Consider the following 15,004-nt stretch of genomic DNA (forward strand, 5'->3'; position numbering starts at 1 on the left):
CTGGGATGATTAAGCCAGCAGGGATGGGAAGGATCTGGTCCTGCTGGCCGCAGACTTTCCCGCAGGCTGCCGTGTGCCTTTCTTCTGCCTAGGCTGAAACGGAGGCTGCCCTGGTTTCTGACACTGCCCTCATGAGTGTGTGGGAAGGCTGGGGGAAGCCAAGTCTCCAGGGTGCCTCCATCAGGGACCCTGCAGCTGGGAGGCAGCCAGAGGGCCACAGGTGGTTGGTAGCATTCACACAGAGCTACATTTTTTTATTTTTTTTTTTAGACAGAATCTTGCTCTGTCACCCAGGCTGGAGTGCAGAGGTGTGCTCTCGGCTCACTGCAACCTCTGCCTCCCAGGTTCAAGCAATTCTCCTGCCTCAGCCTCCCAAGTAGCTGGGACTACAGGCGTGCGCTGCTATGCCTGGCTAATTTTTTGTGTTTTTAGTAGAGACAGGGTTTCACCATGTTGGCCAGGGTGGTCTTGATCTCCTGACCTCGCGATTCACCCGCCTCAGCCTCCCAAAGTGCTGGGATTACAGGCGTGAGCCACCATGCCCGGCCTACATTTCTTTTTTTTCTTTTTTTCTTTGAGATGGAGTCTTGCTGTGTCACCCAGGCTGGAGTGCAGTGGCACAATCTTGGCTCACCGCAACCTCCACCTCCCAGGTTCAAGCGATTCTCATGCTTGACCCTCCTTAGCAGCTGGGATTACAGGTGCCTGCCCCTAGACCCAGCTAATTTTTTGTATCTTTTTTAGTAGAGACAGGGTTTCGCCATGTTGGGCAGGCTGGTCTTGAACTCCTGACCTCAGGTGATCCGCCCGCCTCGGCCTCCCAAAGTGCTGGGATTATAGGCGTGAGTCACCACACCTGGCCTTACTGCCCATGTTTTAAGAGATGAGGACAGAAAGATTGAGTGACACGGTTATGTCTCCCGCAGCTCTTGGTTCACATAGCCAGGATTCTTATCAATCTATTTAGCTCTAAATCTAGTCTCTTAATCACAGTAATGAACCGTTGACAGTTTTACGAATAAATTATCAAGAGTTTTGATAGGTTTGCTCACTTAAATTAGTGCTTGTACAGTGATGGGCTGTGTTAGCGTGAAGGAATGTATCTTATGTTGGAAGTACTCTAGAATTAAATGTTAACTCTTGCTAATAAAGCATACTTTGGGGCATTATTAGCAACTTTTTTTTTTTTTTTTTAGCAGAATTAGAGGCTTCCTAGTTGAATAGTTTCTGTTATTTATATTTATTTGTTTGTTTGTGACAGGGTCTTGCTCTGTCACCCAGGCTGGAGTACAGTAAGTAGCACAATCATAGCTCACTGCAGCCTCGACCTCTTGGGCTCGAGCAGTCCCCTGCCTCAGCCTCCTAAGTGTCTGGGACCACAGGTGCGCATCACCATGCCCTGCTAAATTTTTACAGTTTTTGTAGAGACAGGGTCTCACCATGTTGCCCAGGCTGGCCTTGAACTCTTGGATTAAGGCAATCCTCTTGCTTCAGACTCCCAACGTGCTGGGATTATAGGTTGTGCCACTGCGCCAGGCCTCCATGTATTTGAATGAAAGAGCAGACATCTCCTGGAGGTGGCAAAGCTATGCATGCCCCCCCGTGGAGGGGAGCTGGGGGCTCCCGGGTTACAGTGATGGCACATTCAGGGAGCTCTCGACTTTGTGAGATCCTGAGATAAAGCCAAAGGATGCACTAAACTGCTTCTAAATGAACTTCTTCCAAGTGAATTTGTTTTATCACTTCTATGTAAATGAAAATATTTGCAGCATGAGTACTAACGAGTTTTTTTTTTTCCCCCGACGGAGTCTCGCTCTGTCACCTGGCTGGAGTGCAGTGGTGCAATCTCGGCTCACTGCAACCTCTGCCTCCTGGGTTCGAGCGATTCTCCTGCCTCAGCCTCCCAAGTAGCTGGGATTTCAGGTACACACCACCACGCCCAGCTAATTTTTGTATTTTTGGTAGAGATGGGGTTTCACCGTGTTAACCAGGAAGGTCTCTATCTCTTGACTTTGTGATCTGCCTGCCTCGGCCTCCCAAAGTGCTAGGATTACAAGCATGAGCCACCGCTCCCAGCCAAGATTTTAAACACTATTTACCAAAGTAGGAGCATGGTAATTATGGTCTTATATAATTCTGAAAATGATTTCTAGTACCAAACTATGAATTTTATACTTGAGAGAATGAGAGGTTTTTCACGGAAAGTTGAAGTTATTATGGTTTGTTTCCTGTTCAGGTGCTTTTGCTGGAGAATGTTCGATGAAGAGCGGTTCTGGTGATGAGAAGTTATGGGTGTACACAGCTGGTGTGGTTTTTAGGATTTTATTTTGCAGTAGCATCTTCCTCAAAAAGTTGCCAGGGGAAGGCTTTCCTTCTTTCTGGTACCAGCGTTTTCTCTTGCAGACAAGGCAGTATGGGAGGGGTGGGAGACAAAACAGGAGCTGTTGGTTTCTTCAGCCTGGCAAGGATTCAGATTGCAGGTTGTAGATTGGAGGCCGTCAGTGGGGATACCTTTCCTGACAAAGCGGTGTTTCTTCCTGGCACTGCTTGCCAGAGAAGTTTCAGTTCTTCATTCTCCCTCAGAGAAACCCGCACGGACTACATTCTGATAGTTTTCTTCTGTTTCCCCTAACACTGAAGGCTCAGCCACGCATGGCGCATGTCCCAGTGTACCGCAGGCTGCATACAGTTAGACCAGATGTTCTTGTAGTATGAAAAGTCACTGAGTTTCCATTCACTGTGGGTGGCGGGTATGGCCCTCCTCACCTCCCATGCCCCAGGTTTCTCTGTCCTGCCGTTTTTACATTTTCCAGGCTTTCACCTCCAGATACAAAAATTCACATCATTTAGAGACTGTGTCTGCCTGCCCATACACTGATGTACCAGTGAGGGATTGTTCTTGCCTGATGAGAGGTCTGGATGATGAGAGAGCAGAGCTGGACCCTGGGCTTCGTGGTGACACCCTCGAGCTTGGCTGCTTCTGTTCTTCTGCTTCCTCCGCTTGGATTCCTTCACCTTTGGCTTCCCCTCCAGTTCCAAGCAGAACAAAACAGGAAATATCAAGGAGGAAAGAGTGACCCCTCTATATCCAGAGAGCAAAACTGTCCCAGAAATCCCTAGTGTACTTCCATGTGTCTCATTATCTGAAACCGAGTTACCTGGCTGGTCACGTGCAGCCACCAGAGGCAGGGAGATAGTGATTCTGCCTGTATGCAATGTTCTAGCATTCCCTGGTAGCTTTTATTTCTTCAGGCAGCCATGACTTTGCATAGATCATTTCCTTCTGCCCAGGACGCTCCTCCTGCTCATTTTCTCCCCTCCACACCAAACCCACAGCGCATTAACAGCGACAGACTTCTCCTCATCCTCTCAGGCCACTTGGATGTCACCATGTCTTCTCTTTACCCCTCAGGCGTAGTCAGCCTCTCTGTGCCTGATGTTTTATGGCTTTGTGTATGCCCCTGATGGAGAACTTCTTACTGTGTCTTGGGGTTATTTATCTCAACCTCGCATCTGTGCTATCCTGTCCAGTAACCAACAGCCACATATTACTATTTAAACTTACATACAAACTAATTATGTTTAAATGTAATAAAAATGTAGCCCCTCACATTAGCCTCATTTCAAGAGCCACATGTGGCTACCATATTGTAAGCAGAGCTCAAGAACATTCAGCAATATTGTGAGAGTGGCTACCATATTGACAGCAGAGCTCTAGAACATTCCCTTGTCCCAGAAAGTTCTCTTGGACACGCTGCTCAAGGTGGCGAACTCTGAGATCTCCAGTCCCCCCAGCTCTGTCACTCAGAACCACAAATGTGGCACCATCAGCCTTCGGGGTGGTGCTTGTGTTGTACTGTCTCCTGACTAAAGAAGTAAACTTCAGGCAGCCAAGATTTTCTACAACCCACACTGCTCCTAAAACTAGTGTTACTGGATATGTAAAAGCTATTGAGCCCAATGCTTTCAAGGAATCCTAAAAGCAAGTGCGGACTCTCATGTATTCAGGTTCCTTGTTTTGCAGAAGAAGAAACAGAGGCTTTAGGGGAAAGGGGTCCACTCAAGGTCATACAGGCAAGGTCATACAGTCAGCAGTAGAATGGACTGGAATCTTGATTGTGCATTTCACTCACTTCCCTTTCCATTAAGCCATACCTGATTGAGTATCACCAACCTGTTTGTTTTCCCTGATTATGTTCCCTTCTCACCTGTTTTATCAGATTTCAGCTCCTTGCAAGAGGAAGTTGTTTTCACCTTCTTAGCCCCCTACCTGTAGGCGGTGCTCTGGGAATGCTTAGGAAGCTTAGGAAGCAGATGCATGTGAGCCTGTCTCAGCCAATGATTGCCTAGTTGCAAGAAACAAAAAATGACTCAAACTAGCTTAATCAAAAGGAGGCTTTTAAACAGCAAGATAAGGGTAAAGGCTGGGAACTAGGAAGTTGTCAGGAACCAAGGCTGTCTCTCTGGATCTCTCTTTGAGGCCATGTAATTTTTTTTCCTCTCGATCTCTTTATTCTGCACACCCCCTCACCCAGCTTGCTTATTACTATGTGCAGTCACGCCAGCCCCCAGATCTGTATGACCTGCTAGCCTCAGGGGCACCCAAGTACCTGGCTGCCAATCTGTGTTTTCTTCCAGGTTTCAAGAGGGAGAATTGATTGGCCCAGCTCAGGATCACTTACCCAGGGAGAGGTGGGAGAAGTATGGAAGCACCGTGGTATCAGGGAACCCCTGGGCCAAGCTTGTCCAACCCGCGGCCTGCGGATGGCATGCAGCCCAGGACAGCTTTGAATGCAACCCAACACACATTTGTAAACTTTCTTAAAACATATATTTTTTTCTTTTTGCTTTCTTTCTTTTTTTTGTTTTTTTTTTTTGAACAGCTCATCAGCTATTGTTAGTGTATTTTATGTGTGGCCCAAGGCAATTCTGCTGCTGCTGCTGTGGCTCAGGGAAGCCAAAAGATTGGCCACCCCTGTCCTAGGCCATTATCTGGGCTGTGGGAGGTGTGGAGCAGGGTCAGAGCTAGGAGGGGAGGGCATAGCCTCCAGCCACCTAAGTTGGTGTGTTCTTGGTGATTATATTGCTTGTCAACCGAAGGCAGAACCAGGACAATGAAAGTAATGAGAATCCCTAACTTTGTAACAGTTAGTGGTGATCTAAAAGTAGGTGAAATTGTGCATGAGTGAGTGGCATGAATTTCTTATTACTAAAGTGCTCAGATAGCTGGCTAACTTTCTGTCAAAGATCCCTCTGTTAGGATCAACATTTGATTAATGTGTTTATCCTGTAATAAGAATTTGGGATTCTTAAAGCAAAATAGTTGTCATGTGGCTGACTACACAACCAAAGATGGTCCAGGTGTCCCTGGAAGAGGAGAGACTAAAGAGCTGTTGCCAGGTTCCCACGTGGACCTTTGGCATGACGCGGCAGTGGGGAGGCCTCACACGCTCCTGCATCACCCACATCTTGCCAAGCCATGGAAAACACTTGGGATTCATATCTAAATCCTAGTTTAAGCTTGGTGAGGACAGTGGCCTGGTGCAGAGTTTAGGTCATAGATGGTGCTTGGTTTCTTTTGTATAAAGGGGTATATGATTTTGGAATATTTACCAAAAGTGGGCATTTTCTCTATAAAAATTATTGTATCTACTGAGATTATAGTATGTAAAAAAAAAACATACACATGGAGAAAAAATACAAAGAGAGCATTGATATTCTACAGAAGTGGCAAGAGGATGTGGTGATAGGTGATATTTTTGCCTTTTCTTTCAATTTCTTTCTTTCTTTCAATTTTGTATTGTAGTGACTTTTTTGGTAGAAAAAACTAATTTCTAATTAAGGGAGAAACATTTGAAGTACATTTAGTCTTTCTAGAAAACCTCATCTTCTCATAGAAGTTTAAGATGGAGACATACTTCCGTTGTGAGTCATGATGCTAACCAGTATTCAGATTTGTTGGAAATGGACTCAGTTTTAAAATTGCTTCTCTCTTGTGGGCTGGAACTACAAATGATTGGGGATTTTTCCCCTTTTCTTCTATGGGGTTATTCAACTTGGCATGACCAGTGATTTGAGCTGAGAACATGGAACCCTTGATTTGCAGAAATCAAGCCCCCAAGGGTAGAGATACAGAGGCCATTGTCTGAAGGGTTTCTTTTGTTCTTGGCCCTCCTGTCCCTGCTCTTACTGTGGCAGCTGAAGCTGCAGGTGCCTCTGAAGCCTTGCCATCCATGGTCACTTCCTGCCCGCTCCCCACCTACCCCTGGGAAAGAGCCCCCAAGTGTCCCAAAGCACTGTGTTGCCTAATGCTTGTTGAGAGTCCACATTTCTCTGGATCTAGCAGAAGTAAAATTTCGGTTTGTTATATTTATAGTTTCAGGAATAGTTTGGGAATGGATTTAATAAAAAATTTAAAAGCCCATCATTTTTATATCTTTTTTTTCGATATTTGATGGTTTAAAAGACATCAAAGTTATCTTCTCCCATTACTCGTCCAATACAATTAAAACCTGCTTTTGAAGTTGTAAGAGGTAAGTTAGCCTTAGGTCACCCCATATTTGTGTAAACTCCAGCCCTCTGCCACAGCTACTTCGGTTGTGATCTGTCCTTGTGTTACCCACTGTAGGGCAGAAATGGTTTCTGCCTCATGCCGTTGCTGCTTTACTCTTCCTGAAGTGGTGTGGTTCCGTCTCTGTAGCCCCTGGCACACTGAAAACTCTCAGATGGCAGGGTGAAAAGGTTCTTTTGTTTGCTTAAATCTCTCGTAATACCCTGAGTCTATGGAGCTCAATAAATTCTACTTGATATTTTTGATAGATTATTTGGAGCCTTTTATGTTAGAAAAGGGATTCTTAATCCAGTGCTCCATTTTACAGATGAGAAGACTGAGGCTCAAAGACCATACCCCCCAGAGCCGTGATTTGCACTGTATTTAGCAATAGTGTCTAGGGTCAGCACCTGGTGTTGGCCAACTGCAGAGCAGCCTGGTTAGGAGCCCTGGGGTTGGGCAGGTCTGGGCTGCTGGTGCCACAGCAGTCTCCCTCCCCTGGGACTTTGGGACTGCTACCCACCCCTGTTCCTTCCTTTGTGAGATGGGGCTAGCAGTAACTGTCTTGTTTCGTCAGAGGCAGTATTGCATAATGAATGAGAGCCTGGGCCTGAATTAGGCACAAGTGCAAGCCCTCAGAAAACTATGTAGACCTAGAGAGAGAGACACACACGTCTGTATGGCAGAGAGGCAGGGTTTGGGAATGTTCTGATTTCATGTTTTGAATTGGTATGACCTTTGGGAGGATATCCTTGGAATCACAGAGCTTCATTTACATCATGACTCTTTCCTGCCCACCCACATTTTCTGTGAGGCCAGAGTTTTAAATGTGGACCCCGTGAGCTTTTTTCTGTTGCCGCATTTTGGCCTGTGGCCTTTTGTTTTCTTGGTATGTCATGAGGCAAAATAAAATGAAACTCAGTGCTGGTTAATAACTCCCATCATAATGTATATTTCTGTGAATGGCTTTTACCCATTTGAGAGGAAAAAGTGTCATGTAAATTTCAGAAAGGCCTGATTGGCTGGAGAGTCAGTGTAGTGTCACAGTTAAGAGTATAGATTTAAAAAAATTTTTTATTATCGTAAAAAAAAGACATAAACATAATACTACCATCTAAACCATATTTAAGTATAAAGTTCAGTAGTGTTAAGTATATTCACATTGTTGTGCAGTGGATCTGCAGCATTTTTCATCTTGTTAAACTGAAACTCTATGCCCAATAAACAACTCCTATTTCCCCCCCCTCCCAGCCCCTGGCAGCCACTGTTCTACTTTCTGTTTCTCTGAGTTTGACTACTGTAGATAACTCATATAAGTAGAGTCATACGGTATTCGTCTTCTTATTTCTGGTTTATTTCGCTTAGCATAATGTCCTCAAGGTTCATTCACGTTGTAGCATATGACAGGATTTCTCTCTTTTTTCCCCCTCTTTTTTTTGAGTTATATTCTGTTGTATGTATATTTCACATTTTCTTCATTCATCTGTTGACATTCATCTGCTTCCACCTTTTGGCTATTGTGAATACTGCAGCTATGAACATGGGTGTGCAAATGTCTCTTCAAGATCCTGCTTTCAGTTCTTTCGGATATATACCCAGAACTGGGTTTGCTGGATCGATCATAGTGTAGTTCTGTGAGTAACCCTCATACTGTTTTCTGCAGCTGCTGTGCCATTTTACGTTCCCACCAACAGCACTCAAGAGCTTCAGTTCCTCTACACCCTTATCCATACTTGTAATCTTCTGGATTGCAGATTTTCTGGATCAATCTTCTGGATTACACTTGATTTTCTATGTTGGGCCTGGATGGTTAGAACAGTATCCCTCCTTTGGACTGGTAAATATGTAAGTTTTTATTATAAAATAATGGCCATCCTAGTGAGTGTGAGGTAATATCTCATTGTGGTTTTGATTTCCTTCATGGTTAATGTGATTGGGCATCATTTCATGTCCTGGTTGGCCATTTATGTTTCATATTTGGGGAAATGTCTTTTCAAGTCTCAAGTCCTTTGCCCATTTTTTAATTGAGTTATTTGATTTTCTGCTGTTGAGTATGGATTATTAAATCAGACTGGCCTGAACTTAAATCATGGCCCTTCCATTTTTGACCAAAAGCAGCTGCGCGTCCCATTTGTGCCTTGGTTTCTTCGGTGTAATGCCAGTGTAATGATAGCCCCACCTTGTAGTTAAGAGTGTTGGGGCAGTCAGTGAGGAAGCACTCACTCCACAGGAGCTTGTTATGTAAGGAGAAGGCAGCCGGTCCATTCCTAATAGGGGTCTGAAGGAAGGAAGAAGGGCTGAAGGAAGTAAAAAGAGCCTCCTCAATGAATGGCAGCCATTCTTGAAATCCAGCCTGGCTGCCTTCATTTTTAATGTCAGTGGACTTTTAAGACAACAAAAAGGATGTTCTTGGATGACCAGAGACTATGGCAGAGGGAGGATGGTCACGTTGCCAAGGATCTCTCTCAACCTCCTGGATAGTGTGCTGCTGGTGGTTTGCACAATGGCTTCAGCTTTTTGGCAAAGTGCATGTAAAAGCCTGAAGTCACAGCCAGAGGAAACCTGGTTCCTGAGACAGCAGCTTGATGCTCCTGCCCCATCCCAGGTGCACACCTCACTGGGCAGCTCTGGCTCTGAATTGAGGGACAGCAAAAACCTCTAACCAACCATACCGAAAAGCAGGCACTGGGGGCTTTGGGGGAAGGTTCTTTGCAAAACTCATAATAGGGAGAGACAAAAGACAGGGAATCATTGTAAAGAAGTTAGTCATAGATGCTTCACTCTTTAAAATCATCCCAGCACAAGGTTAAACAACATGCAGTTTTCACGATGTCCCAGAAAGCGACGAGTGCAGCGAGGTGAAGTGTGGCCATCTGAGCACACAATGACCAGGCTTGGAAGGATCGATTTCCCCTGTGCTGGCCCTCAGAATTTAAGGCACAACTTTTAAGCTGAGTGTGCAGCACTCGATTTTCTGTGTTGGGCCTGGATGTTTAGAAAAGTATCTCTCCTTCGGAGTGGTAAATATGCAAGTTTTTTACTGAATTACTTCATTTAATCAAAGCAGCCGACTTTTCCTGCCTCCCCTCTTTCTGTCTTGGGGTTGAATATTTGGTCCTATGTAACAACTCTTGATTCTTAATGATACCAAATGGAAGCTGTGTGTGCTGGGATTTGCCATATTCAGTTATGATCAGTAGAGACTTTCTTAGTCTCTCTCTTTTTTTTTTTTCGGAGACAGATTCTTGCTCTGTCACCCAGGCTGGAGTGCAGTGGCCTAATCTTGGCTCACTGCAACCTCTGCCTCTTGGGTTCAAATGATTCTCCTGCCTCAGCCTCCCAAGTAGCTGGGATTGCAGGTGCGCACCACCACACTTGGCTAATTTTTTTATTTTTAGTAGAGACAGGGTTTTGCCATGTTGGCCAGACTGGTCTTCAACTCCTGACCTTGTCATCCGCCCGTCTCGGTCTCCCAAAGTGCTAGGATTACAGGCGTGAGCCACCGCGCATGGCCACAGTAAGTAGAGACTTTTGAAAGGAAATATTACCTCTTTAATGACGTTTTTAGTCCAAGTAAATTGTGGTAATGTTTAAGAAATTTGCTTACCACAAAAACAGTTTTCAAGGAGCATTTGAACTTGTCCACTTTAAGTCATAAAACAGATTAAAGTGTTTGAAATCTATTGGGATTGTAAATATATGTCAGTGTACTGACTTTTAAGAGATCTTGATGATCATATCGTCTGTTTTCATTTTCTACTACATGAGAACATTGAAGCCTGAAACTTAACACAACTAAAACCCGAGTTCCCCACTTGTCTAAGAGTCATAGATACCTAAAAAGTATGCTACTTCCCAAGTTGATTTCTTTCAGGATATGGGCCCTTCAAAGGAAAGCAGTGAGGCTGGGGTTTTCCAGGTGGAAAGGTCACATTTCCACATATAACTCAGTGAACATTGTATTGGGTTGGGAGAAGAATTGGTTCACTATTTTAAACTTTTTGTTTCATCGTGAGGACTTCCCCATCCCCTCTCCTCAGCAAAGCACAAAAGTATTTCCTAATTTTTAAGTCATGGGCTTCCTTTAATGGATTCTGGCCTCAGATCACTTCCAGATAAGCATTGTATAATGGGATGGGTGGGGTTAGATATTTTGGTCACAGATGCATGAGAGGAGGGAGGGTGGAGGGCAGCAAAGTTTGTAACTGGAGCCTATAGCAGTTTATCTCTTGTCATTGGCCAGGTCACAGAGTCTCACTTCAGGACAGCTGTGCAAGCAGAACCCCCATCAGGGTTTTCTTGATGCCTTTGACAATCAGCTGTACATGCCTCTGGGACCTTTCCTCCTCCTTTCTCTTTTTATTTTTTTCCCTTGGTCACATGTTTCATTCTACTAAATGTCTAACCAGCTCTTCTCTGCAAATTACAGAGCTGTGATGGCACTTTGCTCGTTGATTATCTCTGGTTGAATAGTTTCCAATGGTACTTCTCTGGAGATGAGTCCTGTATTAGTCCGTTCTCACACTGCTAATAAAAACATACCTGAGACTGGGTAATTTATAAAGGAAAGAGGTTGACTCACAGTTCAGCATGGCTGGGGAGGCCTCAGGAAACTTACAATCGTGGTGGAAGGGGAAGCAAACATATCCTTCACATGGCAGCAGGAGAGAGAAGTGCCAAGCAAAAGGGGGAAAAGCCCCTTATGAAACCATCAGATCTCATGAGAACTAACTCACTATCATGAGAACAGGATGGGGGAAACTGCCCCCATGATTAAATTATCTCCACCTGGTCCCTCCCACGACATGGGGATTATGAGAACTACAATTCAAGATGAGAATTGGGTGGGGACATAGCCAAACCACATTAAATCCCAAGTGCTCATGTCTGGCCCTGATTCCTTTATATGAGACTGGGGTCATGATCCTCCTGCACCCGTCTTCTGAGTCCTATTCCTACTTGGGCACACTTAGGCACTTCAGCATCTGCATCCCATTGATGTCTTAAGGGTGGTTCCAGACCTTGGAGGTGCACACGACACACTGCTGATGAAAACCTAGAATATAGAATGGAAGTTACATTTATTCATAGAGTGAAAATCCAAAAATAGACCAGAGAGAAAATATATGAAAATATCAAGAATGCTTATCTTAGGGAGGTAGGATTATAGGTAACTTTTTTTTCCTTAGATAAATATATAGATAGATATATTAGTGTTTACAGTTTCTCTGCCACCAACTAAAATACTTTTTTCAGGAGGAAAAAAAAACCCAGCCAGCCAACATATCTAAAAACCATCTCCTGGGCCCAAGAGGGAAAAATTGGGCTCCTTTTCTTGAAATTGCCATTTGTGCCACTGTTGTGTTATTTTACCAGTCACTCCAGATTCCAGGCTCCTCTACCTGAGTTCTCTCTCCTTCCACAGTGGAGCTCATACCTTCCTGTTTCCTGGCTGCCACTCAGATTTAGGTTCCGTTTTTCAGACCTCAGTGGCTGTAATAGCTGTTCCTTCTACCGCTTGGGATGGTTCTTTCTGCAATAGCCTTTATCATCACATCATCAGAGGATGATAGCTCTTAATGAGGATCTAAAATTTGCAGGTAAGATATCCCTGCTTCTGACATGAGATAGATGTATTGCATGCTATTTAACATACAACTATACTGAGTGCGCAGTTGTATGTAAAAGCACTGTTCTAGGTATTGGGTTGAAAGTGGATCAAATGCTAGACAAAGGAACATACAAGTCTAGTAAGGAAGACAGCTGCCAAGAGAGAAGAAAGGATGGGGAAATGCTGCATCTACTAAGTTCAAGGTTCTGAATTGGAAAGCTGCAGCTATTGAGGAGAAGAGTCTTTTAAAATTCCTAAAGGGTTTTTGTTATCTTTTATTGATGCAAATGCTATTTTGTGGCATAAACCTTAATAATTTTGGGGTTGAAACTCTTATCAGGATAAAATGATCCTTTTCTATCCCAAGCTTAATAAATATTGTTTAAGTACAAATTAAACACATGAAATCTGCCCATCTATATTATAAATGTCATGTGGCAGAAATTATACCTTGACTTTTGGTTCTTTCAGAAAACCTTAATTTTTTTTTTTTTTTGCCTGCAATACATTTTGTCTGATTTTACATTAAAAGCCTGTAATTTCTCAAGTCTTGAGTCTGGGGAGCCGTTGTCATCCTTTTTTCCCCTCTCCCTTGTCTTCTGGATGTTCAAGCGATTTTAATTAGATGTTGGGCTTTTATGTCAAGTGCTGGCATTGCACTCCATGATAATCCAGGGACTTGGAAGCACATGTTATGTGTCGCCCTGGGTTGGTGCAGTGGAACTGGGGTGGGTTGGAAGTACTATTCTAAATCTGCTTCCTGCGATGGGGTAGGTCAGGTTGTCCTGTGTTGACAAGGAAGAAGTCTGGGTGAGGAAGCAGGATGAAAGCAGACCAGATGCTAGAGTCCACTTTCAAGTCCGATCCCAGGACCTGGCTTAAAGTTAAAGAACAGCAAAGATGAAAGGTGCCGCACAGCAGCACAGGTCGGTGGCCACATTAATGATATAGAAAGCAAGTGCTGTGAATTCAAAAGAAAGGACAGCTCTGAGCCAGAGTACTTGGTGACTTTGCTCAAACAAATCCCTTTCTGGCACCCCCAGGCCTCCCCTCCCACTTCAAAAAAATTCTGAATTGTGCCAATCCATTGAGGCTCAGCTCAAGGCCATCCCATGCCTTTCCATTGTAATAAAGCCTTGTTTCCTGGGCTTTAAACATACTCCTTTTTTCTTAGGTACAGATTGAACTTTTTTAAAAGGGAAGTTGTCAGAGGCTCTGTAAAACGTTGAATTAAACCTGCTTTGTTTTAGGGATGGGGTAGCTTGGAATCAGATTTGCTCCTGCTATGGACTGAACATTTGTGTCCCCCCAAAAGTTGAAGCCCTAATGCACAGTGTTATGGTGTTTGAAGGGAGGCCCTTGGGAGGTGATTAAGTTTAGATGAGATTGTGTGAATGAAGCCCTCATGAATGGGATTACTGTCATTCCAAAAAGAGGTAGAGACCCCAGAGCTTCCTCTCTCTTCACCCTGTTAGGATACAACAAGAAGGAAGCTCTCTGCAAGTCAGGAAGAGAGAGGGCTCTCACTAGAATACACTTGTGCTGCCACCCTGATCTTGGACTTCCCCTCCAGAACTGTGAGAAACAAATGTGTGTTGTTTAAGCCACCCAGTCCCTATGATTTTATTAGAGCATCCCGAGCTCCATTCTCCACTCCCTGGCTTCCTGCATGGACTTTGCAACCAGAGCTTCACAGGGTATAGTTAAAAGCTGTTTCTCTGTAACGCAGCCACTTTTCTCTTTCCAGGTCTAGTTTTGACCCTCATAACACTTTGTTAGGGGAGATTTGAGGGTGAAGAAGTTGGCTTGCTTTTCTTTTCACCGTGTCTCAGTAGAAACAGAAGCAGAAAGGCCCTGAGATACTGAGCCCACCTTTCTCGGCAGGGTGTGGCAGCCCGGAGTACCCTGGGCTGAGGAGGCCAGGGCTGGAGGGGAGGCTCCCATGTTGGAGGGGTTGAAAGCTGGGTTGTAATGAGCTGCTTTTCTGCAGATGCCTAAATGATGCGGGTTGAGAAATCGTGATCTTAGCTTTTAGTAGTGTATTTTTCTGTTTATGTTAGGTGAGTCATCAGTCTGTCTCTGACTATGTTCAGATCTGGAAGTTTTCTGGAAGGAAATTTGTTATTGCTGTAATAGTGTGGGTTGTTGATCTGGATTAGTAGGGAGCGGCCCCTTAATACATTTCTTAAGAAAATGGTATTTAGTTCAGTCTTTGGCTTTGAACTTTGCCTTTGACAAAGATAAAAGTATGATTTGACTGGTGTTTGAAAAGCATGGTGATAGGCCAGGTGTGCTGGCTCACGCCTGTATCCCAGCACGTTGGGAGGCTGAGGCGGGCAGATCATCTGAGATCAGGAGTTCGTCACCTGCCTGGCCAACGTGGTGAAACCTCATCTCTACTAAAAATACAAAAAAATTAGCCAGGCGTGGTGGTGCGCACCCATAATTCCAGCTACTTGGGAGGCTGAGGCAAGGGAATCACTTGAACCCTGGGAGGCGGAGGTTGCAATGAACTGAGATTGCGCCATTGCAGTCCGGCCTGGGCAACAAGAGTGAGACTCCATCTCAAAAAAAAAAAAAAGCAAGTTATATTACATTTTAAAACTCTATTTAATGGTCAGGTCATCCATCCATAATGGGTAGAGTCATTGCTTAATTAATTTAAAATAATGTATTTAAAAGGTACCTTTGTTCCCTAGTGTCACATAATGTGAAACATCCAGTTAAGGTAACTCTATAACGTAAAGTAAGTGGCTAAAAAAGTGCTGAACGCCAAATGCCAGAGATTCAACCTTTTGCGTGCATTAGAATTTCCCAATTGTTCAAATCCAGGGTGCTGGATC

General features: G+C 44.3%; 1 protein-coding gene across 12 annotated transcripts in view; it reads left to right on the top strand.

The window, feature by feature from the left end:
- TBC1D1 (TBC1 domain family member 1) overlaps positions 1-15,004 on the top strand; it is a 248,220-nt gene that overhangs the window by 174,398 nt on the left and 58,818 nt on the right. Inside the window, exon 1 of one of the 12 annotated variants that reach the window (XM_063619791.1) lies at positions 7,008-12,150. The exons of the other annotated variants lie outside the window; for them this stretch is intronic. Within the exon in view, the coding sequence (XP_063475861.1) occupies positions 12,117-12,150 (34 nt within the window). The 5' untranslated portion in view covers positions 7,008-12,116. Of the gene's footprint in view, positions 1-7,007; positions 12,151-15,004 lie in introns of those variants that run through there. 12 annotated transcript variants of the gene reach the window in all.

This window comes from Symphalangus syndactylus, chromosome 16, assembly GCF_028878055.3.
Source record: "Symphalangus syndactylus isolate Jambi chromosome 16, NHGRI_mSymSyn1-v2.1_pri, whole genome shotgun sequence".
Taxonomy (NCBI): Eukaryota; Metazoa; Chordata; class Mammalia; order Primates; family Hylobatidae; genus Symphalangus; species Symphalangus syndactylus.